General features: G+C 31.5%; 1 protein-coding gene across 2 annotated transcripts; it reads right to left on the reverse strand.

Moving 5' to 3' along the window:
* Nucleotides 1–3,858: 3,858 nt before the first annotated feature.
* On the reverse strand, nucleotides 3,859–6,792 carry LOC149235432 (uncharacterized). Of its 2 annotated transcripts, none has more exons than XM_089461392.1 (4): nucleotides 6,535–6,792; nucleotides 5,767–5,857; nucleotides 5,369–5,589; nucleotides 3,859–4,276 (listed from the first exon to the last, which is right to left on the reverse strand). In XM_089461392.1, the coding sequence occupies exons 1-4, from the start codon at nucleotides 6,571–6,573 to the stop codon at nucleotides 4,034–4,036; spliced, it is 594 nt and encodes a 197-aa protein (XP_089317518.1). In that variant the 5' UTR covers nucleotides 6,574–6,792; the 3' UTR covers nucleotides 3,859–4,033. The 2 variants fall into 2 exon arrangements, with proteins under 2 accessions (XP_089317518.1, XP_089317519.1); XM_089461393.1 differs by having other exon boundaries at nucleotides 5,767–5,842; nucleotides 6,535–6,786.
* Nucleotides 6,793–12,791: the final 5,999 nt, after the last annotated feature.

The raw sequence follows: 12,791 nt of genomic DNA on the forward strand, positions 1-12,791 counted from the left end.
CTAGTGCCTCCTTCCTTCTCCTATTGTGTCATATTTGTAAATCCTTCAATCCTATCCCAAGTTGTTCTTAAGGGGGATGTTAGGATATTCCGACACATAGGATATAGTTAAGTTCAACTTGGTCTAGTGTAGAGTTAGGTATAGAGTTAGGTAAAGTGTGTTTCTTTACCGTTGTGCATTTTGTAACTTACAATCCGACGGTCACGATATGTAGTGATCCGACGGTTCATTCTCTCCTCGGTATTACCGACACTTGATCCGTGGCTTGACACCCGATTGGTCCATGAGTTCTATTTAAAGCGCATGGAGGGTCTTTGTTCGGGTAATCCGTGCATGAGAGAAGCTTATGTAAATTTTCATTCTTTGATTAATAAATTGCCTGTAGTACCCACGTTGGGACAGGCCGTGGACCGTTTCCCTCCTTGCACTTTGAGGGTTTTAACCACGTCAAAAATACTGGTGTATTGATTTGAGATCTGGTTGTGAGCGGTGTCCTTTTGGTGTTCTTTCTGAGGAACGTACCCTGTAAATTCCTACACCTTGCAGTCAATGAGCAAAATTTGTGGTTAACTGATAAAACCAAACCCTAGGTCCAAACCACACAGATAATGTGATGTGCATGCATCTAAAAGGCTTCAGCTGCACATATGAGTTGGCTTGTGTGCGATTGCAACCAAAATTTGTCTATTAGAAGCATGTGGTTGTGACCCAAAATACTAGACATGTGTGAACTTTAGAGCCTACAATCTCGAACCTGTGTGAGCGAACTTCCATGAACCATCTCAGACCCGTGCGAGCCAAAACCAAAGAAACAAGAATAGAAGAATGTTTCATGATGATGATCAAATGAGGGTCACTTAACTTGTATTTATAGACATCCATGGGTGTCCAATTTATCTTTAGGGCTTACCTGATCAAATATGCACATGTGTGCTTTAATTCAAAAATGCACTTTCCCTTCTCCAAATTGTGTGCTTCAATAGTCAAAATTGGTCCTCTCAAAAAGAGGAATCTCATCCCATGGTTGGAATTTGTCACTAAGCTACAAAATTAACATCAGGGCCATGGTGGCTACATTGTACTCGGCCTCATCCACATACATAATTTTATGCCTTAGGTCCATAGTGGCTATACTTGGTTGACACAAAAATACGATGCGAAATAAGATTTTCGTCCAATACCAATGTGGTGACTTGATCGTTGTCAAATTTGATGTAATGAATAGTAGTTGGGCCTCACCACACGTCTGCTAAAGACCAAACAAAATACAAAACTCAAAACCACTTCCCACATACAAAATTCACAAACCTGGAGGTGACTAACCAAACCCAAACAAAGGGTTTCAACTTGGAACAAAAAGAATTTCGACCACAAACAGCTTGAACCAAAAATAGTGCAAATGATAGAAGTCAATTACAAATTTCATTGTAATTCAAGCCCCCGATGACACCATATTTATAGAGCTTGGGCTAAGGAAGGGTCAACCAAACTTGTTCCTAAGAATTTGGAGTTTTAACTTAAGTGACTAGGTCAACATCCCATATAGCCAACTCACATTACCTAGACCTTGAGGTCTTTGGTCAGTGCATTGATGACATCATCATTACATAAATGTTCCACATGGTAGCTCGAGAGGGGTGCCAAATGTCACCCATTTTTGACCTCCTTGCCAATCCAAAATTACTATTGGTCACTACCTAGTGATGCCATGTGTCACTATGCTAACATCAACAAACTCCACATCATCTCCTATTAAGACCTTTCCATGTGTCATCATTTAATTGGATCTTGTGCATTCATTAAAAATCATGTTGTTTTTCTTCAATCTGACCATTGACTTGTTGGTGGCATCGTTGACTGACCATTGACTTGTTGGTGGCATCGTTGACTGGCCTGAGACTTGCATGCCCTTTAATGGCATTAGCGAGTGCACAACTCCATGTAATTATGACCATTGATCATTTTTCTCAATGCTAGATTTGCTCCAGTCTTGCACATTGTTTAACCCTTTATTAATTTGGGTTTGGCCCTATAGATTGGCCTTTCAATTTTGCCCCAACTAAACTAGTCATAACTTCTCATCCATGAGGAGTTTCTCTTAGGAAAACATATCATTAGAAAGGTATCAACGAGCACTACGCAACCATGCTATTAGTAAGAGCTTTTGGGCATCTTAATTTTATCAAAAATTCAAATAAATTTAAGCACCCATATCGTCATGTAATGAGACCTTACGAAAGGTCAAGTTATCCCACTACTTCATGAAGAGTCTTGTTGTTGAGTCTTGTTGTTGTCCCATGCTCCCCTTTGACATCAATGACATCTTGTTGTCATCAATGACAACACTATGTGCAACACCATAGAGTTCCCTGTAACTCCATTGTTGTTCCTATAAAATAATCTCAAAGCCTTCATTTTAAGCATTTTTCTTCATCTCATTGCATGCTTTGTCTATCACTTCATCAATGACACTAGAAAATATGGTTTAATAGGAGGGAAAACAAGAAATACACAATATTTTTTATATAATTTAAATATGAGTACTTTTGTTTCCTGCATTTTGAATTCTAAAAACTAAATAAATATGTCCATGTAGTTTAGCAATAGCCTCTTTATTTCTTCAAATATGTGGTAGCACTTTCATTTTTGCAACTTAGCAATTGAATTTTCATTTATTTGCAAGTATAGTTGAGATTTAATTCAATATATTTATCTTTGAATAAGTCTTAGTGCCCAACCATGAACTATTTTTTTTCGCCTAAGCTAGCTAGGTGCCATTATCCTTCATTATCTAGGATCAACGGCTACCACATAAGTATAAAAATTGAGACTTGCAAATATAGCACACAACACCTTTAAGTTCGTATGAACCTTGGATTGACAATTAAAGTTGACAATAATAAGAGGACAGCATTATGTTGTAATTATTGAGTCCAACATCTAGCTCAAGCATATTGAACATCTCCTTAGACCACCATAGTAGGCCATGAGTGGTTTGTAGGGCCTTCATCATTATCGAGGACTAAAAAACTAGTCTCTTAATATCTTTTGAAGCTTCTTGAGATCAACAACATTGAATAAGTATTCAAACAAGTGTTAAGGCACAAATAGGGTCAGGGGAATGCAATTGCAATTACACCTAGTGAATCTTCATGATCTTGAGCATAATGAACATCACTTAGGAACTAGGACACAAGCCCTCTCTGTGGAGTCCTTCACATTTGAGTTGCATATGGGCACCATTATCCGGTCTTAGGAATCATGGATGGATGTTGATGTTTTTAAACATGTAACAGTAGTTAAGAGAGGGAAACAAGAGCATCTAACCCTAAACATTTTTTCTTAGGACAAAGTGCCATAAATCCTCAAACCTCCACATCTAACCTTTCCTAATTAACCATTGCTTCCAAAAATTACACTAAATTAATTGTGCACTAATAACTACAGGTTAATCAAAACTCATAAGAAAATATCTCTACACCTTCATTATTTCTCTTCATTATTTCTCTAATAGTAATTTTAATTTTTAAATAATTATTAAAAAAACAATTTCAATATCGAAACAAAACATTATTATCAAGTAGTGATTTAAATTTTTAAATGATTATTAAAAAAGCAATTTCAATATTAGATCAAAAAATTATTTCCAAATACTACCGAGGAAAATTAAAAACCCCTTAGAATTGGTGTGGTGACTTTAAGAATCATGTAATGATTTCTAAATGTCTCAAGATTTTCTAATGTGTTACATCAAAATTTCTTACCTAAATTCATGGCAAGATCTATGAATGGTGATAAGTTTGTCTAAACCATTTAACTCTTGAAATTTTTGAAACTGACATAATTGAACACTAGGAATGAAATTATGAGCCCTTTATGCACACGTCGTGAACAAACTCCTGCCATTGCTTCTTCTTATAATGCTTGTATTACACAATATATAATACACCATGGAAACAAACTGATATAACCCATCACTTCGATGCAAAAAAGGAATGGAACAGATTGCTCCAGCCAGAGGCCAGACACCTTCTCAAAACGGATCTCTCTTTGATGAATACCCAAAGACAGTATAAACCGCTTTACGAATAAAGTTACAGACTCTGTTCTTAATACTCTTACTGTCACTTGAGAATAACTTGACTGAAGTGACTTCCTCCTTTTTTGCGATGCTAATGTTCATGTCTGCCTCTGAATCAGCATACCAAATGGCCCTCTTATAAGGCACTGCTTGATATTGCTGAAAAATCACGTTAGATATAGCTTGACAATGCTCCTGCCAAACACAATCGATACAGCTTTAAATAGACGATCTCGCAGCTCACTTATCTATACAAATTGCAGAAAAAAATTGCCTGCATTTAGATTATAACAAATAACACTGCATAATATCGAATTCCTTTAGTACTGTAAGCATTTCTAATTTTTTTAAATCACGTGTTAATAAGATAGTACTATATGAATGGAAGATATCCATATAATGGAAGATATCCTGGATTGTTAAGAGGATTTAATGATAATCTTTATCTGGGTTTCAGTCTCATGATGTTAGTATGTTGTATGTCTGATGAGGTCACTATGATGTATATGTCTGATGTATGTACAGCTGTGTGAATTAAGCTGGAGGCAAAGCTTCTTCTAGGGTTTAAAACCCCTTTCTAATAAAAGATAATACCATATGAATGTCTATTATAGATTTTGGGAATATTATGGAATCTGATCATTAGGAAAGAAGTAGAAAAGTTAATTGTTTTACTTATTTCTTTCTTGACGGTCAGATTCCATAATGTTACAGGAATCTACAATCAACATGAAAATGTAGAAGTAAATGTGAGAATGATAGATTAAGGCCAAGATCATTTTTATCTTGATTACAAATTTGGAATATTGACTGATAAAGTGAAGCCAAGTGACCTGTAATTTACAAATTTGATGGAGTTGAACACAGTTGGAACACTTGCAAATCCATTCCAAACACCAAAACTCCAAAAGCCAGAATTAATAATGAGACTTGCTTTCATATTGTTTGTATCTTCCTACACTATCTGACAATATTCCAAAATATAGCTTTCTATGAAATTTTGAAAATATTTCAAAATATAAATTAAAATCAACAAAAATGTTACTGAAAAACTTTTGGAAAATGAAAAATAAAAAATAAATATTGCTACATGTATAATAAAAAACATTATAAATACAACGCTGTTCTGTAACTCTTATCATTCCTAATTTACTTTAATTAATCTCCAAGTACCCAATTTTCCGATTATTATGTCTCTATGCTATCAGATAAATAACACACTTCAGGACATATCCCTAGAAGGTTAGGATATATTTTTGAGATTTATTGTCAGAGTGCAAAAGTGACCTTTATCGTCTTCCTGGGGGCAGCTGCTGGCTTCTTCGAATAATCCAAGATTTCACCCTTGTTGCCACCAGTCACATGTAACTCTCCCTTGCCATCTTCAGCTGACCAAAGCCTTGAATTCTTCCGCTTTTCTTTCATGGCGGCCAAGACTTGATCTTGATTAACCGACCCTGTCACTGTCACTTTTTGCTGATAAAAGTCTACATCGATGGACTGCAACCCTGTGACAATTAACAAACATTAGAAAGGAGCCTGGTACAGTATGACCATTAACAATGGGTTCTTCTATTCTAACAATAATTTGCTTGTCACGATGTATGAAGTTACAGATATTTCTTGCACGAAGATTGCTTTTCATGCTACAGATCATGAACGTAGAAAAGTTCAGAGTGATGTACCTTGAAAACGAGATAGAGCCTTTCGAACTTTGCGCTCGCATCCATACGAATACAACGGTACCCTCATCTCCAGCTTCTGCGAACACGTCCTCTGTTGTTATGAATCATTATTATCATAGAGTTCGCAGCAAGAAATATAAATAATGAAAAAGGGAAATTAAAACTATCTCAACGAAGTCCATGTTAGATTGAGCTTCAGCACTATCATGGTGATAAGCATTTTTATTAGTTAATCCTTTTTTTTAATCCAATAAGAGTCTGTTGTTATGAATCATTGTTATTATAGAGTTACGTAGTAATAAATATAAATAATAAAGTTGAACGGAAATTAAAACTCTCAAGGAAGTACATGCTAGATTTAGCTTTAGCATGATAAGGTTTTTTTTATTAGCTGATCGTTCTTTTTCTATCCAATAAATGATTGTCAATCTTAAGTTCAGTTTAAATTGAAAGCAAATTAAAACTAGTCCAAAAAAGCCCATGCTAGATTGTTCTTTTTCTATCTCATAAATGACAGTCAAGCCTAGGCTTGGCCTAAATGGAAAGGAAATTAAAACTAACCCTAAAAATCCATGCCTAAATGGAAAGGAAATTAAAACTAACCCTAAAAATCCATGCTAGATTAGACTTTCCCACAATCTTGTGCTAAACATTTTTATTAGCTAATCATTCTTTTTCCATCCAATAAATGACTGCCAAGCCTAAGCCTAAGCCTAAGCCTAAGCTCAGCCTAGTCACCACAAACAATAAAATTCAAGCAATATTTACCTGTAATTGCGATGCTGAAACCAGTTGAAGATTCGACATTCGAACGATAGAAAATTGATGTATTACACTGAATATTCATCCAGGCAACCTGGTCACATAAAATCCAGAATAACCCTGGTTTCTTCCAAGATCCTATATAATCATGCCCTCGATATATGTGAGAAGCTGAGGCAGACCTGAAGTTAGAAGCTTTATAAAAAAATCCATAGGAACATAAAAGTAGGGAAGAATAAAGTTGTGACTTTGGAAAATAATTTTGAGCGAATCTCTTTTATGGATTTACTTTTTTTTTGTGGGGTGTGTTAAACTGTTTACTGCTTTAAGAGCTACCATGTAGCTGAGCGTATCTAAGGTGCAGCCAAGCTCTGTTGGACAAATTGGGACACTGTTTTAATACACAGATCTTATCGTTGTCTGCAGTAAAGAAAATGTGTGAAAGTGAAAGTTGTTGAAAACTGAAACTTATCTTCAATTCCATGCAAAAGATTGGATATGGTGGAGCATCATGATCTCTTTTTTTTGTTACTTTACTCCGTATTCAGATGAACTTAACATATAAAAAAATCCCCCAATAATTCATATGAAGCGTGTGAGATACACAACAACTTTTTCTATGAAGTGTGCTCCAGAATCAACCACCTCCTTACCTTTTTTTTTTTAAATATGAAGTGTGCATCACAATCAACGGCCTTTTTTCGGAACTCTGTAGGAGAAATGACCACCTTTACTAATCGCTCATGAAACATTTAACGAGCATATAGTATATTATTGATGGATCTGGATATCCAGTTGTAAATATAAAGTTTTATATATGTTTACGAATCATACAGGTGTGTGTGTGAAGTTTAAATATGTTATGGTGGTAGTATTTTATTCATAGGATCTGGATATCCAATTGCAAATATAATTTTTTATGTGTTTACAAATTGTACATGTGTGAGTGAAGTTTTAATATGTTAAGTGTGCTAAAATTTGTTTTCTGGGAAAGTAATGAAATAGGTTAACTGTTCAAAATCCCCGAGGATTTCAGTGAGGTGAAAATTGTCATTTTATGGACCTTATTTTAGATGATTTAATATTCTTTAATTTTAAATAAGGATGAAAGTCCAAATGAGAAATTTAAATATGTTAAGGTGGAAGTTGCGATAGAATTTGTTTTTTTAAAGTAACGACTAATTCTAGAACTATATGCATCTTTATTATTTAAGCATTTTTACTGAATGATTTTTTCACATGTCCTAAGGATGAACCACATTAGAAGGTTCCAAAAGTAGACCAACAACTCATGATGTAATTAATCCGAAAGAATTTATCAAAATCAATGGATCACAAAAGTCTAAAATCAAATAATGAAATAAATTATTAAGTTAATTGTACAAAACAACAATGAAGAGCCAATGGAATTTGTAAATAGTAGTCATTATTTACTTTCTCACTGTTAATTTGACAATTAAATTATAATAATTTTTTTATTAATTTGATTGAATGAGGAAATAGACCCACTTAGATTATACTCCATGATCATCTAATTTCAAGGTACATCAAATTAGTATTTTTTACTACTAATAGTTCAACTATTTCTCACTCATAAATTATATATATATATATATATATATATAATTGGCTAGTATTCTTTAAATAATAATGTAGAGTTAATGAAATTTGTAAATGGTAGTCATTAGTTACTTTCTCATTGTTAATTTGACAACTAAATTATAATAGTTTTATCTGTTAATTTGATTGAATGAGGAAACAGACCCACTTAAATTGTACTTCATAATCATCTAATTTCAAGGTACATCAAATTAGTAGTTTTACTACTAATAGCTCAATTCTTGCTAAGTCATAAAATATATATATAATGTAAAATTCTTAGAGATAGCGAAAAAGTAACTTGCTTTTGAAAAAGGGCTATGCAAAACACACATATTTTTTTTAGAGCATAGTTTTTGGTATTTTAAATTCTTTTATGTATATTAAGTTTTAGAATGTTAGTGATTTGCGTGCTGATTTTAAAAAGTGGTGATTCTACATCCGGCCTTTTTTCAAAAGACCTATTTTTTTACTTTAAATTTTCTAATACTTGAAATGTAAATAATTATTTTTTAAATTTAACAATTTTTGATACTTTAAATTTTTAATGTATTAAGTGTAGATATTTTTTTTAAATGTTACAATTTTTTACACTTTAAAAAATTTTATGTCAATTTTTTTTACATAAAAAAACAAATATAAAAATACAAAAAACATTAAAAAAATTATAAAAAAATCTCGTAAACCATAAAAATTTTAGAAAAAAAAAAAAACAAAAAAAACAAACTATAAAATTAACTAAAAATAGAAAAAAAATTAAAAGGATTAACAAAAAACAAAACAAACTAGATTAAAAATAATAATAATAATAAAATTAAAAATAGAAAATTAAAAAAAAAAAAAAAAACCAATAAAAATCTAAAAAACTATTAAAATCAAGATAAAATAAATAAATAAATATATATATGTAATTTGGAATTTTTTTAAAAAACCATTTAAAATTTAAAAAAGTAAATAAATAAATAAAACATATATTTTTTATTTGTAAAAAATAAAAAACATTTAAAACCTCTAAAACCATATATTTTCGATTTTCAAAAGATAAAAAATATTTAAAACTTTAAAAAACATATATTTACAATAAAAAAAATTAAAAACATATATGCGAGAATTTGACAGCGACCGCCCGACCGCCAGTGGGGATGGCTATCTGAGTCTCCGAATCGGATAACCACCGTCCAGCCACCAGTGGGGTCGCGCCTCCACGGGCAGCCGAGTGGTGGCTATTTGATTCCGAGAATCGGATAGCCACCCCCATGGGCAGTCAGGCGATGGCTATCCTATTTTCAAAGTCGGATAGTTGTCACGTGGCTGCCCGTGGGGGCGCAGCCCTAAGCGGCAGAGCTGCACGCAACTCCGTTGTGCCCCCAAGGGCAGTGGGGCGGTGGCCGTTAAAATTGTTTTTTTTAATAAAAATAAACTTTGTTAAATAGGTTAATTGTATTTATAAATAAATAAATATTTTCTTTTAATTTTATAGATATTTATAAAATATATTTTTTTAAATATTTTAAATATTATTTAAAAAAAAATAAAAAATATATTTAACTTTTTTAATTTTAAATGTTTGTTGATTTTTATTTTTTTTAAGGTTAAAATTTAAATCAATGTGAAATCCAAATTTTAAATTTTAAATTTTTTAACATAAAATTTGAAATGTTTTTTTTAATCAATAATTTATTTATTTATTTTAATTTTAAATGTTTTTTATTTATTTTTAAAATTTGAAAATATGTATATTTTTTAAAATTTTAATTGTTTTTTGGTTTTTTTTTAAATTTCAGTATATTTGTGTGTGTGTGTTTTTAAATGTTTTTAATCTTAATTTTAGTAGTTTTTTTCTTTTTCTTTTTTTTGGTTAATTTTCTTTTTTTTTTTACTCTAGTTTGTATTTTATTTTTTTATTATTTTAGTTTTAACGCTTTTTAAAAAATTTCTATTTTTATAGGTTAATTTTGTTTGTTTATTTTAACATTTTTACTATTGATTTTTTTGTTAATTTTATGTTTTGTTTTAAATATATAATTTTATTTAAGTTTTGCTATTTTTTTTTTTGTTCTTTTTCATTGTTTTATTTTTTTAATATATTTATGTTTTCATTATTCTTTTGAAATTTTAATTTTTTTAAGTCATGATAAAATCTTTTACACTATTATTTCAAAATGCTTAAAATTTACTCTACAAAAAAAACAAAAAAAAAATGTGTTATTCCAACATCAATACTATACTCTACCAAAAAAAATGTGTTATTCCAGCGTCAATATTTTTAGTTTTGAGGGTGTTTTTTGCACATAAAAATTTGGTTTTACTAACTTTTTTTTAAAATGTTGAAAAGAAATCAGCTTTCCATATCAACACTTTTCATTTTTAGAGTGTTTTTTGCACAATTTTTACATAAAAAAATCTTTTTTGCTGCTATTTTTAAAGCATGTTCAAAATTTACTTTACAAAAAAAAATCCATCGTTACAATATACGCACTTTTCATTTTTAGCACTATTTTTCATGTTTTTTCGAGGTTTTTTTTGCCAAAATTCCAGTTTTGACTTTACACACTTTTAGTTTTAGCACTGTTTTTCATGTTTTTTCGAAATTTTTTTGCTGGAGTTCCGATTTTGAATTTATAATTCCCGTTTCAATATATATGGGGCTTATTTTTCACTTTATTTTCTTATAAAAATGTACCTCCTTTATTTGGTTGAACTTGAATTTTATAATCTCTGAAAATTGATGATTGTTTTTTCAGATTGTTTTGTTGAAATAATTATTAAAACTTAAAAGTAATTGCTAAAAAATAATAAATTGTGTTTTGTTGAAATAATCATTAAAACTTAAAAGTAATTGCAAAAAATAATAAATCGCTTATTTTAAGATTTTGGATGTAGAGGTTGCGCATCTTTGAAGGGGTAGGCATCGAATCCAGGGACGCTATGAGATGGTATTTGAAGAAGGTTGTTGGCTAGGGCTGATGTTGGCAATATTAATCTCAATTACGGCAGTTAACACAGTAACAGCAACTATATTTGTCACATGGTTTTTTTTGCAGGTTTGTTTGCAGGACTGAGCAAGAGTACGAGTACACAATTTAGATAATTAAGATCAAAAGGTATTTAATACAGATTTGGTAAATATGTATGGGAAACATTCACTCCGCAACCTTTTCAAATTCAGAAAATCATTCATTTTGTATAATCACCTGTACTCTGTTTCAGTGATTTGCTGTGACATAAATTAATGAATCAAAAATGTTTATTTAGATAAATATAAATGTAGAAGTCTCTTTTTGCATAGTTGAGAGAGTCAAAGATGTAAGTCTGAAAAAAAAAAATTGTAAAGCTAATATTGGTGACGGCGTAAAAACAAATCCTTACTGAGTTTCCCTTGATGTGTAAATCAAAAATCACAGTAAAATAAGAGCTACAGCCTCCATTTATCAAGCGAATATATTTTACAAACTCCCTTATGGTTGCGATTTATTTGATTTCCGCAGATGTTTTGTTAAGGCATACACTCCTCTACTCTGCCCTTTAATTTCTTTCACAGCCGATAGCTCGATTGAGTGTAAGGTTGGATTAGTCTCTATTTATTTATTGGATGGAGTAACCATTTATTTAAGGGAATGTTTTTTGGGTATACATTTTCAGCTTCAATCTTTTTCATGACATTGAAATTGGAGATCTGCTTGAAACTAGATCTCAATCAAACAGGCTGATTTACACTCATGGGTTTGATAGTTTACTGTCGTTCAAAAAAGAGAGATAAGACCAGAAATTTTAATTTTTCATAATAGCTTCATCTTTAACGGCTTCCATCCTCAACTAGTTCCATGAGATTTAAACTAGAAATCTAGTAGAAACTAAAACTCACTGATCTGTTAGAAACTAAACCTCACTGGTTTACACCTCATGGGTTTGATAGTTTACTTTCATCTCTTAATAAATAATTAAATAAACAAAAATGGGACCCGGGACCCATAGATTGATCTCTTTTCTGTTGTCGGTTTCATATACTATACACCTGACTAGTTTTCTCTTTTCGGTTGGGCGATCTGCTGTTGCTAAGTGTTCCAAGAGAAGGGCATGGTTATGGACATTAGAACAGCGATAGGAGAATTTTTAAGTCAGTAGGGAAGAATTTTCGAAACGTGATTTTGACAAACCCAGTGAGCCATCAGATCTTCCAACAGTTCATCTTTGAATATGTTAATGGAGGTAAATTGTCACGAAACTGAATGAAGTAATAGGCATGGTTATGTTTATTTCAGATTTCAGAAATATTTTAGAATCTCATGGTTAGGAGAGGTCAACTCCTGACATATTTGACTTTTCTCTTCAAATTTCCAGATATTTCTAAGAATCTGCAATCAATTGTTTGACCCATATTCTCAGACACTTGATTTCTCTCTTCAAATTTTCAGTTATTCCCAAAAATCTGCAATCTGCAATTTTCAGTTATTCCCATAAATGGAATAATTTTAAATATGAAAAACAGTTTGTCATTCTAATGGGTACTGCCAGCTTGGATTTTTTTACAAGAGATTTTCTCCTCATTTTCGGGATGCATAACTCGAGACTTCTATCGAGTCTATTAGTCCAAATACTATCAATCTATACATGCCTTTTACTACCACTAGAAATTCTGCAAATTATCCCATTACACTAAAATT

Source organism: Pinus tabuliformis, chromosome 8 (assembly GCF_031772625.1).
Source record: "Pinus tabuliformis cultivar Carrire ecotype Pingquan chromosome 8, CPIR1, whole genome shotgun sequence".
Classification (NCBI taxonomy): Eukaryota; Viridiplantae; Streptophyta; class Pinopsida; order Pinales; family Pinaceae; genus Pinus; species Pinus tabuliformis.

Coding starts and splice junctions, on each gene's coding strand:
- LOC149235432 (XM_089461392.1), bottom strand. CDS start 6,573: ATGTCGAATCTTCAACTGGTTTCAGCATCGCAATTACAG. Junction 5,858..6,534: donor TTTCAGCATCGCAATTACAG/GTAAATATTGCT, acceptor TCATAACAACAG/AGGACGTGTTCGCAGAAGCT. Junction 5,590..5,766: donor GGCTCTATCTCGTTTTCAAG/GTACATCACTCT, acceptor TAATTGTCACAG/GGTTGCAGTCCATCGATGTA.